Source organism: Gadus chalcogrammus, chromosome 11 (assembly GCF_026213295.1).
Source record: "Gadus chalcogrammus isolate NIFS_2021 chromosome 11, NIFS_Gcha_1.0, whole genome shotgun sequence".
Taxonomy (NCBI): domain Eukaryota; kingdom Metazoa; phylum Chordata; class Actinopteri; order Gadiformes; family Gadidae; genus Gadus; species Gadus chalcogrammus.
Genome location: NC_079422.1, coordinates 25994011 through 26011704, shown reverse-complemented (window position 1 = coordinate 26011704; position 17694 = coordinate 25994011). Strand labels below are relative to the sequence as shown.

At 49.9% G+C, this 17694-nt stretch overlaps 2 protein-coding genes across 4 annotated transcripts in view; both read left to right on the top strand.

Moving 5' to 3' along the window:
* Positions 1-32: 32 nt before the first annotated feature.
* Positions 33-12633, top strand: vps37ba (VPS37B subunit of ESCRT-I a). The gene is made up of 4 exons (XM_056602037.1): positions 33-371; positions 4786-4957; positions 10875-10957; positions 11796-12633. Exons 1-4 carry the CDS (start codon positions 267-269, stop codon positions 12318-12320), a joined length of 885 nt encoding a protein of 294 aa, XP_056458012.1. The 5' UTR covers positions 33-266; the 3' UTR covers positions 12321-12633.
* Positions 12634-15056: 2423 nt separating this feature from the next.
* ppp3cca (protein phosphatase 3, catalytic subunit, gamma isozyme, a) overlaps positions 15057-17694 on the top strand; it is a 34808-nt gene continuing 32170 nt past the window's right edge. For all 3 annotated transcript variants that reach the window (XM_056602027.1, XM_056602026.1, XM_056602025.1), the window contains exon 1: positions 15057-15889. In XM_056602027.1, coding sequence (XP_056458002.1) covers positions 15823-15889 — 67 coding nt within the window. In that variant the 5' untranslated portion in view covers positions 15057-15822. The remainder of the gene's footprint in view (positions 15890-17694) is intronic.

Below are 17694 nucleotides of genomic sequence, written 5' to 3'. Positions count from 1 at the left end.
GTAAAAAAAAAAAAATACTCATGAGAAGGAATGCATTCACCTCTTAACTTTAACCATGGAGCGCATTCCTGTCTGTTTTAGTACGCGCCTGTGCGTGCGTGTGCGCGCATGAGTCCATATGCGTGACGTCAGGGCCCCAAACAGCCCTCCTCCAATCCGGAGCTCGGAGGAGCTTCCGGTAGAGGAAGCTGGGTCAGCTGTCACTGTCGGGAGGACGTGAAGGGGAGCAGTCGACGGAGGAGCCAGCGCCGCGCCACGGCCTCACCATGACCACTTTCACCCCCAAACTCAGCGCCTACACGATGACCCAGCTCAACGAGCTGCTGGAGGACGACGAGAAGCTCAGCAACATAGTGCAGGAAATGGACGAGGTACGAGCTTTGTGTGTTTGCGCGCCCGTGTGTTTGTGTTTGTGTGTGTCGGTCTCACCCTTTGTTGTGTTTTCGTGACGCTCTCCAGGAGCTCCTCCGCACATTGAAACATTAGTAGGCCTACGGTACATCTGTTAGTTATTTTGTTCTTAACTCCACGCCGTCGCTTGCAACATTGTAACGAGAAAGGGAAGAAAAAGCAAAGCCCTTATCTCAAGTTACCAGCCCTTACTTCTCTGTAGTCTGCGACATTTTGTCCCTCAGGAGTCTTCAGCTCCACATAAACCACATTAACTCTTGAATACATCAACTCGTGTTTTGTAGAAGCCTAGTTCTGGGAGGTTGACTGGGGAGCTTCACGGTCAGATCCCCCAGACTACTGTTGGTTTAACTTAAGCTTGTCGCCCCCCCCCCCCCCCCCCCACGCTAGGCCTTTTGTTTGGCCTCTTTTAAATGATGTGTTTTTAACTTTTAAAACGTGTCTCCTGAATACACTCAGTGTGTGTGGTCTGTAATACATTCCGTGTATGTGGTGCATACTGTACTTGATCGCCATGCACCTGTCTAGTAACTGCAGTCAGAACGTGAACTGATGAAAGTCGTATTTGTGTGAAATGGTTTCGACCACAACATCATGTGGATTTTCCTCCTGCACCCATCGGGTATATAAGCAGTATATACAGACTCACGTGTGCAGTGCTAGGTATCGTTTCCCCTTAATCTGTACCCATGGAGGTGGGTCTCCTGTTATCAGCTCTCTGTCCTTGGTGGAAGGAGGGATTTTTTCCACCGTGCCAATAAACCAGTCACTACTTGTTCTCCATCACAGGCTGTAAAGTAATTCCTTAAAAGAGACACGGGTTTTACATTGAAGCCCCGCCTAACAGTTTTGTTTTTGGATGGCTTTAGTTCTCTCTAACTTTCTGATAAAAGAGGAACATCAACACACTTCAACTTGTGGCTTTTAAAATTGGGGCTGATGCAGGCTTGTGGTTTTGGTCGCCTCGCAGCAGAAACGAGAAGTTGCCGTCTCTCCTCCCAGGGTTTTGAATCAAGCTTCAGCGGCCATTTAATCATTTGTATCCTAGGACAACAATTTGCATACAGCAACACAACCAGGATGGGAGTTGCCTTAGAACAGCGACATGTGTGTGTGACTGTGTTAGGCTGCACATATAAGCCTGTAATAACACTGATATTCACACATTAATGCTGCAAATATTTGTATAGTTTGTTTGTGCGCGTACAGGGTGAGACCTAGTGTTGTGGGTGCTTCCCCAGCCCGGTGTTGTGTGGATGCGCAACGTGTCAGACGCCCTCTATTGTCCACGGCCCCTTCTGTTTAACGAGGGCCCGTTGAGAGCTTCGCTCTGGGTCAGACTCAGCAGAGGCAGGACTCTGGTTCACCATCGTAGCAACGCAGGAGGGGTTGAGCTCTGAGTAGAGTGATTTATGTTTACAATCTTGAGTGCTTTGGTTGACTGTATCAATAACACGGTAACTAAATCACTTTTAATCGTCTTCCACCAAGCGTGAAGCCGCTGTCTTTGGTCCTCTATAAAAGGCTGCTTAAGATAACAATAACATACTAATTATTATATACTAATCATCATATGTAGACTGGACATTTTGGTAAGCAGTAGGGATTTCAGGTGTTGTTTGGGGCGTGGGAGCACCTCTCTCTGGGAGGTGTAGCGCCCGGCGACGTCTCCATCGTACCCGAACACGTTAACACCCGGCAGCACAACGGCCCCTCGGCGCGACACCGGCTGAAACCAGAGAGGCCTGTGAGCGGCGGCCGGCAGGAACGCCGATCCCGTCCTCAGATACCGACACAAGCGGCCCATTCAGAGCGGCCTGGCGTCGCTGATCACAACAAACCGGGAATATGGAGACAAACCGACCAACGCAGAGGTCTCTCTGACGGAATGTAGGCTCCGTAGCGTCATCTCCGGGAGGCCAGGCCGCCACTTTCCGACAAGTTATGTCATGATTTATGACGGCGTGTGCTGTCAGGTGGAGTGGCAGAAGAGACAAGTTGGGAGTGGCCATTGTCTTTTTAACTACCATGTGCTTATTAGTTTCTGTTCTAGCCGGGGGTTTAGTGGCGTTGGTAGACGACGTGTGGAGGTCTGATCTCAGGACATTCCTTTCCACCAGCCGACCCACATTCAGCCCCATTTTTTGATGTTTTCAGACGCTTTTTGTCCCCGCTGGGATCCCACCCTGATGCCTCTGGATGTGTGGTGTCTTGCTCCAGAGCACTGTGGTGGTGGCAGGGAGGGGGATCTCTGCTGAGACCGCGTCTGGAGCATCTTTCTGCCATGTGTCGTCCCACGCTGAACTGAATTCAGTCTTTTCTCGGTTTCCGTTGTAAGCTCATGAACGCGGTGGTTGTGGTTAGCACACAGGAAGCACAGGTACTAATAGAAAAACAGTGAGCCATCTCAGGGTGCTGCTCGTTGAATCTGCTGCGAGTACTTGGGTATGTGTTGTTTCTGTGGCTGTTGGTTTAGGGAGTGAGCGACTGGTAAACATCCCCACCCAGCACCGGGTAAACAGTGAGGGGTTGACCCTGTCAGAACAAGGCTGGGCAGCCAGTGCTCTCTAAAGGCCTGTCTGTTCCCAGCCCATCACATTATTGAACGGCTAAAGCACTCCTCACAGACGCTAGGTTGTTCTCACCGGTGCAGTGTCGCTGTGCTCATGTTAAGGCCATCCGTTGTCAATTATTGTCCACCTCCCTTTGAAACAAGACTGCGTGTGTTTTTGGGTTCTTTGTGTCGACGAGGGCGCCGCTGCTCGTGTATTACTAGAGCGGCCCTACTGTATTGTTGCCCGTAACCTCCGTCGCTCAATTACACGTTAAAACCGGTTTGGTGGGATGAACATCCATGTGCAATCTCTCATAGGACTGAAGGTGTTTCTGTCAATCGTCGCAGCGCTTCATTGCCTGACTGCTGCTGTGGAGCGTGACAAGGAGATGATATTGAAGGGCAAGAGGTTGAGGCCGATTTACTGCAATGACGTTGGCCTTATGTTTACATTTACTCGTTGGCTCACTGCTAAATGACAATACCACAATGCTGATCATCAGGTTGGGGACAGCTTGTTATTATTTATATTGTATGTTATAATAAATGACATCCCTGCATGATCTGAAATGACCAGGAGATTAGCCTCGTTCCTCAGCCGTGAAGCTCAGGGTAATGGGGGAGTAAGGTCTACAGTTCTCTGTAAAACCACGACATTAAGCTAAAGAATCATTCACCCAAATACCGTTTTGACCATTGCTTATTTTTTCCTTTCTTTTTCTGGTTTCCTCCTTCATCTACAAAACCACTGGAGGCCATTTTGTAATTTGTTTTTAAATTTGGATAATGACCAAGAACTGGCTGATTCTCAACGGCTACAGGTTCTCACTTGTTCGTTTTACTGATGCAAGTCCCTCCCATGAGAAAACCTGGTCAAAACGACGGAGAGTGTCTCCCGATCCGGTGTCTCCACCACATTTACATTTAGACGCTTTGATCCAAAGTGCAGGTGGATTCAGAGACTGTTCACCAAGGACAGGCTGGTTCAGGCAGCCAGTGGGCCTTGGGCGGCATGTGGCTCAGGGGGCAGAGCGTATTGGCCGGTACCCGGCCGGTACCCTGCTAGTTGGATCCCTGGCTCCTGCTAGCTTGAGTGTCGAGGTGTCCCTGAGCGAGTCACCTCTCCCTGACTGCTCCTGACGAGCTGGCTGTCCCCTTGCATGGTTGTCCCCGCCGTCGGTGTGTGAATGTGTGTATGAATTAGGGCTTTGACTCCAAACTTCGTCATTCGAATATAATTTGAATATCAAAAAATATATCAATATTCAAACGAATATTAGGCAGCCCTTAATATTCAAACCTGTTATGGGCAGGCCAAGAGGGAGAGACGTCGGAGAACCCGACGCAGTCTATTCATAATGTTGTAATGACCACGGAAGAGGCAGTGAATGAAGTATCGATTAGACAGCGATTTATTAGAAACCTAATAAACCGTTGGAACACGCAAGACCGGTAACCATAGCAACGCGTTAAACGAACCTCGCGAAGCCCAATCCAGCTCTTACTGAAGGCATTTAATTGTCAAAATATTATTGATAAATATTAGAATATATTCAAATATTAATAAACAAACAAACAAACTTCAAATATGATTTTTGGGCAAAAGTCAAAGCCCTAGTATGAATGGGTGAATGTTGGGCAGTATTGTAAAGCGCTTTGAGTGGCCGCTGTTTAGAAAAGCCTTGTGTAAATGCAGTCCATTTACTATTTACCATGTACCTTGCGTTCTAAGGCAGAACTGTTCAGCTGTGGTCCCACTCCCCACCCCTGCCCCCCCAGCCTGCTGACGTTACCCCCCTCCTCCTGTGTTTGTTCCTCAGATGCAGGGTGTCCAGCAGAGCAAAGACACCACACTGGCCAGCAACCGGAACCTGGCAGAGCTGAACCTGGCCCTGCAGCCCCAGCTGGAGCAGAGGAAGGAGAAGCTGTCCGCTCACTACAGCTCCCTGCAGGAGAGCTTCGAGACCTACCAGTTCCGCAAGTCCACCCTAGGTAGGCCAACGCTCGACTAAAGTGGGGCGGCTGCTGTTGGAAAACAGTAATCTTCATCATGGTGAACATCTGAACCTGTGTTGCCACTCTGACACTCATACTTATACTCATATTTACAATTATAAACATTACTCCCTATTTTACTGCAACTCCAATTGTTCATAAAAAACACGTTTTGTGAATAGTTTTATTTGTTTTGACTGACTCACTATGTTTGGGACGGGCTTGGTGGGAAAATGCCTTTTTTAACCAGTGTGAGTGTGAGAGGGTGTTGCATAGCAGGAAACTAGAGCTCCAATTTGTTTGACCTAAAAACAATCAGAAGGGCCTAGTGTGTGTTCTACGACTAACAAACAAACCCAAGCGAACATGTACACAAATTGTTAGATTGCTTGCACACACTAACAGAGGCGGAACCATGAGAAGAGTCTGAAGGCTCCACCGGTCTTTGGTTCGCTGTCCATCTTTAGAAGACTAAACTCGACCCAAGTGGCAGATCACTAAACCTTCAAGACAAAACAAAACTGTGCCCTTTGTCCAACCAAAACCCTTGTTTGACACATGCTGTGTTGTGTGTTTGACTGGGAAGTTTCCACCTACTAATCAAGACTAGTGAAACATTGCTCAACGTTATCTCGCCCTCATGCGTCGGCCTCTTTCTCCTGTTGTTTGTTCTGTCATGCAGACCGGTTCTCCCACTTTCTGGGTTCCCTGTTCAACTGATCGCCCAGCCGTTGATGAATAACTGTGTGTTTGTGTGTGTCTATATATGTGTGTGTGTCTATAATGAGTGTGTGTGTGTGTCCTTAATTACATAGTGGTTGCTCAGCCTCTCAGTTAAAATGTAACTAACAGTGAATGCTGTATGAGTCTTCCTACTGTTCTACTGATTGAGAAGAAAGTTCCCCTTTGCTTTCTTCTTGTGGCATCAATCTAAGTTTAGGGTCTCTCTGAAGTCGCCGTTTCTTTCTCTCTCGCTCATCTCATATTTGACTCTCGATCTACTATAAACTTTTTGAATTCCTTAATGTTGGCTTCAAAGTTGTTTTTTTAGTTGATCCCAACTTTTTAGATGTAGTTAGCCCTTCATAAAGCACTTTAACATCACAATGAATTGACAAAAGAAAGATGATTTTGCTTTTATGGGCACTTCCCAAGAAAAGCTATGTAACTACATGAAAGTTTATCATCCAGGTGTCTAATATTAAAACAGCCAGCCAAACCAACCTCTTGTTCCGTGCGTGTGAGGTATTTATTACCGAACTTTACAGAAAATAGGTCAATAGCTCAGCGTACCGTACAGAAGCCGTTTTATGTTTCCAGTTTAGAACGTGAGAACAAACCTGTAACCAAAATGACTGCTATGGGTATCTGTTATTGTTGGCTTGTGTCTCTCTGGTGTGACCATATTGTTCCTGTCTTGTCAACCCACTTTTTTTGTGATCATGTCTTTATCTTGATGGCTATTTTTATTTGAATAATAACTTTATTTAACCAGGTGAATCGTTAACGTGGCTCTGTGCATTGTTATGCAGAATGACAGTGGTATGCTAGCTTGTGAACTATTAACAGAGAAAGGGAGAGAGAGAGGGAGGCAGGGAGAGAGGCTTAGTGGAGGGTAGATGTTGGACTTGGAGAAGGACCGCGGAGCACACTGCACCCCGCCATCCATGTTTTAATTGTAGCTATTAATGCCCTCTTCTGGGGTCGCACTGTCTGTCTTCAGGGAGCTGGTGGTACTGAGTTGCTCCGTGCTATTTTTAACATGCAGTTTGTTTTTAAAGGCAGCATAGACCAGATAGGACTTTATCTGCAAAGAGATTGAAGTCTGGTGACTACTTGTGCAGACATTTTCTGAATATAAATAGAATCAATAAATAAATATACAAATAATATAACTAGCAGACAATAGGGAGTGGAGCCTGGTAAATAATCGTTGGTGTTTGTGTATTTGTCCGGCTGAATACAAGTACAATGTACACTTCTAGTTGAGTTTATAAATGTGACCTTTCCAAAACACACAATCACACCCCATGCTGTGTGCCGGGACACCTTGCTTACATATTTACCCACACGAGGCCGACGTGTTGCAAAGAGCCATACAATAATTAGGGGTGTGAGTGTGTTACGACGTGTTACTTCACAAACGCATCCAGCCAGTGTTTGTGGTCTTCTTTTGATTGGAGCGATGGCTTTTGTCAAATGTAGGTTACCCCCCCTCCCCCCCCCTCTCCCTCCTCCATGCCCCTATCTGCTGCCCTAGTTGTAAAGCGGCTGTGTGCGGGGACATACGTACTTGCAGCTGGAGCAGGGTGGCTTTCTGACGGGCTGACCGCCTGGGCCTGCCACGCAGGGCCGCTCCATTATGGAGAAAAGAAATCAGCATTATTTTGGTCAATAGTTTCAAAAGTTTGAACCAATCGCTAACATTTGGCCGGGAATCACGTTGCGCGCAGGCTGTAAACAAACCAATCACCGTGCGTGAAGATGTCCGTCAACGAGAGCTGACTTTAACGTCATTGATCTCAGCCACTCCCTCTGTTCGCTGATTGGACGCAGAAAATTGAGATGGAGAAAACCCACTAACATACCGCAGACCCAGACGGTACTGAAGGGATATTCTAATAGAGCAGAAGCGCTTAGGCGGGCGGAGCCACCAGGCTGCATTTATTCAGCATTTCTCTCCAAAAAACACTTTGTCACTGAGAGCTTTGGAATTTCCCCTTAAAAAAAAGAAAGTAATTAATGTACAAATGTGTATCCAGGTGTTTTATTCAATCATAAATCAAACATTTTAATGAATAAAACAAATATACTTAAAAACAATAAAAGTTTCAACTCGTTTAAATATGCGTTTGGAGATCGACCCAAAAACCTAAATCACGATGAAAATTCGATTCATTGCACAGCCCTGCCGCCACGTGTAGCGGGGTTCAACTGTGTATGTCCTTTCTGCTATATGGCCCATGTACTCCGGACTCCCATACGACCCCTTGAACCTTCCGGCATGTGTTCTTTAACCCGGTCTATATAACGCTGGCATCGCGTTAGGGAGATATATTATCTTTCCCACAGGGCACTAATCTCCCTGTTGTGATCTGATTAGGCTGTTGGCTACTAGCTCTTTGGACGGCAGCTAGCTTGACGTTTGGTTACTAGCTCTTTGGATGGCGGCTAGCTTGACGTTTGGCTACTAGCTCTTTGGACGGCAGCTAGCTTGACGTTTGGCTACTAGCTCTTTGGATGGCGGCTAGCTTGACGTTTGGCTACTAGCTCTTTGGACGGCGGCTAGCTTGACGTTTGGCTACTAGCTCTTTGGATGGCGGCTAGCGTTACGGGTGGACACAGCTTTAACATGGCGAGAGAGCTAGCATACACACGTTCTTCAAGGACCCCAATGTGGATCCATTTCCAAAAAGAGCCGTCTTGTGATCCATGACCAGGGTGCGTGTTCTCTGCTCTGGGGTGGAGGGGAGTGATCTCTAGCCAGGGATTGTGTGTGTGTGTGTGTGTGTGTGTGTGTGTGTGTGTGTGTGTGTGTGTGTGTGTGTGTGTGTGTGTGTGTGTGTGTGTGTGTGTGTGTGTGTGTGTGTGTGTGTGTGTGTGTGTGTGTGTGTGTGTGTGTGAGACTCCGCTGCCTGTGACTCCACACAGGCGTTGAATAAAGAGCATTGGACTTCAGAGCCACCATCTCCCCTCCCCTTCCTCAAGTTTCCCTCACTGTGTGTGTGGGACTTTGAACAGCGCAGATCCGCCCATCGTTACCACGGTGACCATGAGGCAGTTGAATTGCTCCACCATTTCAGACTGATTATAATTTTTTTTTAATTGTTAGCATTTTGTGTTGCATTGTTTATTCTCTACTTGTGAACAATGAAACGCATCCACGGTATTCGAAGGAAAATCCTCGTTTTGCAATCATAAATGATTTGAATTTGAAGATCTGATCATTGCCGACCTAATCAAATCCACCCTGTTCCTCTACACGACTAATGAACGAAGCCCTTCTCTGCTATTGTATAAATAGCCCATCTGTCTCGCTCTGTCACCAGGAAACGCGCATATCAGTAAAAGTTATTCTACGAGTGGGGCTTTCTAGCAGAGTGTCTATCAGCCCGGCCAGACCCATCTGTGAGGCCTGATCCAGGCGGCCTTGACGTCACCGCGCAGAGGACGGCTTGTAGATTAAGCCCCTCTTTTATCTGACCGCACTACAGACCACTAGCTCCCTGGCTACAGGGCTACCTGCTCCTTCTCGACTCTGGCTGCGTCTCCTACATTCACATTGAGGGCATTTAGCAGACGCTTTTATCCAAAGCGACTTACAATAAGCACATTTGGCCGAAGGAAGAGAAACAATATATCGCGGTCGGCACAGTAAGGATGTTCATAGTACCGTGTGCAGTCACTAAGAATCTCTAGGTTAACCCATTCCCCGTATACAACACAGATAGCTAGGGTAAGATAAGATCTTACACAACGCTAAGAATTATTTTTAAGTGCAAGGACGTACAACATCCAATAAGCGTGTCCATTAAGCGACAGGATCCAACATACAATAAGTGTGTGGGGGGTAAGGGGGGAGGCTATGCAGAGTCTAGGTGAACTAGTCTCCTCCAATGTCTCCCTGTTTTCTCCCTCTGCCTTCTGTGTGACCCTCCTGTTGGCTTTTTACTCTCAGCCTTCCTCTAACCAGACAGGTTTTTAGTAACGGAGGCAGAAACTGTCTGATCTTCCGAACAACAGGACAAGGTTACACAATCAAAGTCTGGCGGCATAAATACTGGCTCAGTGGAGACTTTCTCAGGGGTTATTATTGATTATCTCTCCACTAGGAGATGGCTCTTCATTTATCTCTTGATGGGGGGGCTGTGACGGGGCTGCAGAAGGACTGAGTGGATTAAATGTGCATCCTTCCAAATGTCCTGTATCTGTGTCTATCCTCATTTGAACTATTTGGTTTCTGTAAATAATTTGCACTATTTGTGTCGTTTCTCAAACATGGGACGTAGACTCTAGAGTAGGTGGGTTCTGGATCTGCTAAAACTTGGGTGAATCCCCACGGTGATGTGTGAATTCAGCCATTAGAGGCGTCTGCATACCTCTCCAGTATCCCTTTTATCTCTGCTGAATCCCAAATGCAGCTCTGGTTGGTTTATCAATACAAGCTAAACCCTCAAGGCCCTTTCCAGGGAGAGTCCTCGCTTGGTTCATTCCACACGGCAAACACGGCTCAGCGAACAGACTTCCTTTGTGACTGCTGCTCAAAGCTACTGCACACTTTGGATAGACACCCTGCAACAGGATGGAGGACAAGTGAGGCTTCAACAAGTGTTCAGCAACAGGCTCAGCTTTTTTTCAGTCGCACGCCATGACTCAACATTCAGAAAAGCAGAACTGTCATGCCACACCTCACATTGATTGTATCAGTATGTTGGAATGACCACATTACTTTTGTCTTTTGTCTTCTTTTGTTCTCATACCATTTCTTTCCTTCCCGATTCCTTAACTTAAGTATTGGCCGATACTAAATATATATTCCGATGTAGCATCTAGCATTGTAACTAAGAATAGGGTTAGGGTTAGGACTTGTTCATATTGAAGGGGTCTCTTACGATGACAGACAAGTATAGAAGTTAAGCGTTGGTGCGTCAAGGTTTTTAGGACTTGGTTACTCGAACGCACGTTAGGTCGGAGACCCTCAGTTTGCTAACGAACGCAGCAGAACACCGTAGTGTTTGTGATGTTCTCTGTCTGTGTAGTAAATGAGTCACGTGATGGTATCGGATCGGAGCATAGACTTGCGTACTCTCCAATACCCGATACATTTTAGGCAGTATCTGAGAAATTTCCGATGCTGGTATCGGTATCTCAAGCACTACGTTGACATGGCTGCTCTCCTCCTTGTACTCCTCAGACCACACCTCTGGAAACACGTCCCTGGACACCCTGCTGGCGCTGCTGCAGGCCGAGGGAGCTAAGATCGAGGAAGAGACAGAGGTAAGCAGGCCCTCCTGGAGCACGCCCTCCAGCCTGGAGCCTGGCCTCAGGCCTGGAGCACGTCCTCCAGCCTGGAGCCTGGCCTCCGGCCTGGAGCCCGTCCTCCAGCCTGGAGCCTGGCCTCCGGCCTGGAGCCCGGCCTCCAGCCTGGAGTCTGGCCTCCAGCCTGGAGCACACCCTCCAGCCTGGAGCCCGGCCTCCAGGCTGGCCTGTGGTCTCTCAGCGGCTCATCTAGTACCGCCATCGCTAAAACGCTAATCTCGGCGGCAAAGATTGCACACCATTCCCGCCATGGTGGTTCCATGGCAACCAAGGACTCATTTTTACTGTGTTAATGAATCTTCTTGTTCATCACAACAGCATGACCTCTCCATCTCTGTCTCCTTCCATCCCCCCTCACTCCCTCCCTCCCTCTTTCTCCCTCCCTCCCTCCCTCCCGTGTTTCTCATTCTCTCTGTATACCTCTTTCTCTCTCCATGTTTCTTCTGACTTTCTGTCCTGCGCTCTCACTCGCTCTCTCCCGGTCTCTCCTGCTCTCTCGATCCAATCGTCTCTGTCCCTCCCTCCCTCTCTCGAATGTCCCTCCTTCTGACCCTCTCCTTCCAACCCTCTCACTCCTCCCCTCTCCTCCTCCTCTCCTTCTAACCCTCTCCTTCCACCCTCTCCTCCTGACCCTCCTTCCGTCCCTCTCCCTCTGACCCTCCTTCTGACCCTCTCCATCCTCCCCTCTCATTCTAACCCTCTCCCTCTGACCCTCTCCTCCTGACCCTCCCTCTGACCCTCTCCTTCTAACCCTCTCCTTCTAACCCTCTCCTCCTGTCGTCTCGTGTTTCGGCAGAACATGGCGGACTCCTTCCTGGACGGAGACGTGACCCTGGACACCTTCATCGACGCCTACCAGAGCAACAGGAAGCTGGCCCACCTGCGGCGCGTCAAGATCGAGAAGCTGCAGGAGATGGTGCTCACCGGCCAGCGGCTGCCCCAGGCGCCGGCCGCCAGCTCGGCCCTGTCGTCGGGGGCCCTGCCCATGGCCCTCCAGCACGAGGCCTCCGCCAGCACCCGCTCCCCCATGGCCCAGCCCCGGAGGAAGCCCCCCCAGCCCCCGCAGCAGCAGCTCCCCAGCCCCGGGCCGGCTCCGCCCGCGACCGCCGCCCCGCCCGCCCCGCCCGCACAGCCCTCCGTCTTCTACACCACCGCCTCGCCCTACCCCCCCATCCCGCCGCGCTCCGGCCAGCAGTTCCCCAACATCCCCGCCGGCTACCCCAGCCACTACCTGTCCCAGTACCCGGCCCAGTACGCGCCCGCCCTGCCCCAGCGGCCCCAGGGCCGTCTGGCCCACCAGCCTGGCTTCATCATGCAGTAAGGGCCCCGCAGGGGAGGGGGGGGGCCTGGGGTCAGCCAGGCGGACCCCTCCCCCTGGACTCCTCTGGGATTATTAGTTTCTTGTGTTGCTCCGTGCCTCCTCGCACGAACCCCGCGGCACACGGACGCCGAGAAGACGAGCGCACGGGGCGGGACGCCGTGCCGCCGACGCGCCTCCATAATAATCTGTTCATTTTTCGCTGTGGATTCTTTTTGTCTGTGCACTCCTGTCCCGGACACTCCCGCCACGTCGCGGTCGGAAAACTACAACTCCCAGCGAAGAGAAGCCCACGCGACAGGCCAGACCACCGCCCCCCCCCCCCCCCCCCCCAACACTCCAGAGCCATCTCCTCCTCAGCATCTTTTTGACCTCCTACGGTGGCCTCGGGCCCAGCCGCCCCGCGAGGTCACTGGTTCATCTCCGGCGTCTCCTTTCGTACCCGGGGACACGGGGCGCTGAGCGGAGGCCTGACGATGTTGTCATTATGCAGCGGTCGTAGATCGCCGCGCTAGTTGACCGGTGATTCACATGCAAGCAGAGAGACCTGACATACTGTGTGACTTCCAGGTTCTCGTTCATTCCCACGGATACACTCGGAAAAATACCAATCCATAGGGTACATAGGAATATTTATCGCATTTAAACGCTATTATAATGTGTGTACTAATGGTGTTTTGTTAATCACTGGTATAGACTGAATATCATTGTTTAGGTGCAGCGCCTTCTTCAAAGTACAGGCAGGGCGATATGTTAAGGGGAACGCATTTCACCGTGGATGGAGCAGAGGGCCTTACGGCGGTATGAGGATCCCATGTCGAGTTTATTTTAACCAGAAAATTCCTAAATGAAGGATTTCGGTATAGCCATAGAGAGCATCTCCCCCAGTGTGTGTGTTGCAACACCTGAGCTGAGAGGGTGTTCACAACCTCCGTCTGCGAAGTGTGAAGTTTTGCCAACGTTAGTAAGACCACCTGAATTAGGAACTTGTCGGCAGAGCGCAGGCTTATGTCCGTGGCCGAATATGCATTTTTCTTGATCTTCAGAAGTGGTGGTTATTCTGTGGCATGTCTGTCCACCAGGAGACCATCCGCAGGGGGCTTCATGACTGCTGTTCTAAACACAACCAGATCAATTGAGTTCAATAACACTCCATGTGACACACAAGCACACACACACTGTTCAAGAACCAAGAGTGCCTACTTGAACTGATGTTGTTGATTATAATCTCGAGGAGAACCGGCATTTATAGCTGAATACACTCCTTGGTTCTCCCGTATGCTGGTCTCTGACCTCAGGACCCAACCCTCTGACCCGATGTCATCTGGCACTGCAAGCAGAAGTGCTCTTAGACCTAGCCCCCCCCCCCCCCCCCAACCCAACACCAGAGAACAGTACCTGCCATGGCACTGTCTCCTATGCACCCTCTGTCTCTATCTTGCTCTGTCTCTCTCTATCTCTTTGTCCCTCCCTCTGTCACTATCACTGTCTCACTCTCTGTTCCTCTGTCTCTATCCATCACTCTCTCTCACTCTGTCCCTATCAATCACTCCATCTGTCAATCACTGTCCCTATCTATCACTTTGTCTCTCTCTATCCCTCTCGGTCTGTCTGTCTTTCAGTTTCTCTCTTTCGTGCCATATCGCCGTCTCCCACTCCGTCTTTATCTCCTGCTCGCTTTACCTCCCTCCCTCCCTCCACCTCTCCACGTCTCTCTCTCTCTCTCTCTCTCTCTCTCTCTCTCGCTGTCAGAGTATCGGAGTTGATTCCCGCTGACGCAGCGTGTGCCGGAGCAACATGGCGGCCGGCTGCGTGTCCAGCGAAGGTCACGGTACGCTAACCTCCTCTCTGCTTCGTACGGAGACTCTGTGTGTAGCGGGCACCTTGGTGCATCGTCTTCAGCGTCGGGAGAATACAGAGATGAAGATATTCTGTAGTGTGGCTGGGGGTGTGTCATATCGACCAGGACTGGAACAGGAATACTTTGAGTTGTCGCTTGCGAGCGTTTGCAGAAATGATAGATGCTACGTTAAAAATGTTTCATGGAACCAGCATTTCTAACAACTAACATTAATAATTGTTGTGTGCATGGCCTTTGCTGTTTTAATTGTGAAGATCCCTCTTTGAGTAGTTATTGTTTATTTTTATTTGTGTTTGTTGAGGTGTTTGTATCTTCAGTTGGAAGCGATCGTCTTGTATCCATAGTTTTTATTATTATGTGGTTGGTGAACCTGTCATTCTGTTTATGTAGGTATTTACTTTCAAGGATATTTTCAAATTCAATAAATCAATTTTTTTGTATACATTATTTCAACCTTTTAATGTTCTCTGGGAATACACAAACATACACCCATTATCTCACAAAAGCCACAAATCGCTTAATTTGCAGATCGCTTAAAAGTTAAGGTTAATCGTCTGCCTGGTGAAGCAGTGGTTAGAGATGGAACCACCACCTAGCGTCCACCTAGAGTTACTGCAACCTGTTAAAAACCTGTCAAAATAACACTGACATATTTCACGTGTGTGTGTATTATGTTCCCCCATAATCAACCATAACTAATAACCAGTCTGTATTACCAATCATCGATCCGGTAAACCCATTACGCCCCCCTCCCAATCGGTGTCACGTTTCCATGGCTACGACACAGCGGAGCCTCCATGCAGTGTTGCCAGATAGGGACAGATTTCCCGCACGATCTGGCAACTGGTTGCCCAATCTGGCAACACTGCCTCCATGTTGTAGGAAACCCCGGCTGCGCGTGCGCGGTTAGATTAGCCCGTTAATCCCGGGGGCTCGCGGCGAGGAGGAAGACCAGCGGCAGCATCATCCTGATCATCATCGTCACCACGCCAGCCCTCCATCGTCGGGCTCACATGAGGAGGAAGGGCGGCAGTGAGGCGGTCGTAGTTCATCACAGCTCTCTGTTTTTAACCACTGGTCTGTGGTGTTAGCATGCTAGGCTAACATAGCCACCGGGCTAACTAGCTGAAACGGAGAAATCCGATTAGCGGCGGCTAACGGGCTGTAATACCCCGGGGCGAGGAGCTACACTTTGGACCTTTTTGTATTCGTCTCCTTTTATTTGATTTGTATGCCTTGGTTTCTGGTGTCACGTTGTCGTGGGCCGAGAAGCTAACGGGCTGTCAGTGTCTCCGTAGCATAGCACCCGTCTGTCAGGCTGCTGCTGAGGGTCGGGAGGGCGAATTGTCGGAGCTGTAGTCTCCCCAGAGACCTCCGAGATCCCAGAGACCTCCGAGACCTCCTCAGGGATCAGTCTCCTCACCAACACCCCCCCGTCGGCCCGCCGTCAGAACGGAGCCCCCCTTCCCCCGGTCCCGTCTCCCCGCAGACTAGACCCCCGCCCCCCACGTTCTGGATCTGTCTTGAGACTAGAACCCCACGTCCTGGATCCGTTTTGAGACAAGATCCCCACGTTCTGGATCCGTCTTGAAACTAGAGACCCCCACCTTCTGGACTAGGAACCATTGCCCGCAGCGAGGCGTCATGTCGGGGAAAGATAAGGACAAGGATAAACCTGAGAAGCAGTCCACCACGGAGCGGCTCGTCAAAGGTCGGTGCAGGGGAGGGGTGGCGTGCAGCCATCGTCCGAGGGGGTGTTCATGCACATGAATTACGAGTTTTGTGGAGACCACCTGTGGCTCATGCGTTTGATGCCCGTCCTTTTTAGACATGGGTTTCGAACAATGTGTTCTGTGTTTGAATTGGGCGTCTTTGACGTGCGTTTTAATTGCGTGGTCAAATCCTGAAGGGAGATGATGAGGGGGTTATGGGTGTTCCTCAATCTGGGGGCGTCCAGTTAATACAGATTATTGATTATTGAATACTGTGCATTGAGTCCTGAAGCCCATCCAGTTACATGTGCGGCAGTTTCAACATCTGTAAGGTGAAAATACAAAACACCAATGTGTTGCATAATGGATTCTAGGTATTCCAAATGTCTCGCTTTGTTCCCGATATTCGGGATCGTAGTCAAGTTGAAAGACCTTTTCCTTAAATCCCTTTCCGGTTAATAATAATAATAATAATAAGCAGTTTCAACATTTGGCCAAAGCCAAATGTGTGCGGATCTTCTCTGTGTCCAACAACGCTGCCGATAGGCAAGCAGCGGTTGTAGTAATTAGCCGGGCAGGGTAGATTCCCGCACACACGGGGGTTTGTTATGGCCCAGCGGGACGTGTTGTCAGGGCGGGCCGCCCCCGGCCGAGCCAAGAACCCCCGGGGAGCGGCGTCACCTCGGGCCAACCCCCGCCCGGAGCCCCGTCTCTCTGGAAGGGCAGGGTATTACTGCGAGCGCACCGGGCCAGTCCGAGCCAGAGGGAGGGTGGAGAAAGAAAGGACTAAAGAGAGGGAGACCAATGCCAGGGGATAGGAATGCTAAAGTGTGGGCCAGTAGGGAGCTTGGTGTGAGTTAATTGTGGAAAGAATCAACCCGGTGACGTCACACACGAGGAGTTGAGAGCGAGGTGGTGTTGGTGGCAGTCACTGGGATGCAGGAGTAGATATGCCAGTATCACTGGGTGGGTAGTTAAGCAGGCCAGCTCCGATGCTGTCCCTAATGCTTTCTCAAAATGAACTAAATCAACAAATAGCAGAGCGACAGCCAGATCAAATCCCCAGGCGGTGAGTGTTTTTTAGGATGCCATCATCGGTTCATACCCAGCCTGTCATGCTTGCGCCCGCGGTGTATGTCGCCGGTTGATGTGAATTGAACTTGAACGCCTCCGTGTGTGTGTGTACACACACACGTCCTGGCCCGACGGAGCTCCAGAAATAAACAGACTGAACCCGGTGGGGAACGTCTACTGCAGCCCCGCACGAAACGGAGACGACCAATCAGGCCCGGCCTGCCCCATTAGGCCGGGGGGAGGGGGGCGGGGAGGCAGGGTCGCCAGCATCACCCGGTGATAATGAGGACACTGTGAAGTGGACCTCGTGGTTGATCTGGCGTCAGCCCGCTTCATTCAGCGCCAACCAGCCCCATCTTTGTAATTCAATCCCCTCCATTGTGTGGGTTTTGGACACAATAGGAAATGGATTCTAGACGCTCGCTCATATCATTATCTGAAACATTAGCATCCGCCCGCCACAGAGCGCCGGAGCGTGGACGCGCTTTTGTTTCTTTCGTCGTGTTTGTTGTGGCGCCAGGCCCATGTTGTTGGTGAGGGGATATCACGGCCTCCCCCCCCCCCCCAGTATCTTATTAAAGCGGTTATAACAACCCACGTGCCGCCTCCATTATGATTGGCTGGCAAAGGAGAGCAGAGACAGTTTCATCAGAGTGGTTTTACATAACCAGTGTCACCTCCACCGCAGCCATCGCTGACGGAGTCTCGATGTCTGTAGGTGTGCAGAGAG

Bases quoted from the DNA above. Each gene is read 5' to 3' on its own strand.
- vps37ba (XM_056602037.1), top strand. From the start codon at position 267: ATGACCACTTTCACCCCCAAACTCAGCGCCTACACGATGACCCAGCTC. The intron at 372-4,785 runs GTACGAGCTTTG...TTTGTTCCTCAG, and splicing joins TAGTGCAGGAAATGGACGAG to ATGCAGGGTGTCCAGCAGAG. The intron at 10,958-11,795 runs GTAAGCAGGCCC...GTGTTTCGGCAG, and splicing joins AGATCGAGGAAGAGACAGAG to AACATGGCGGACTCCTTCCT.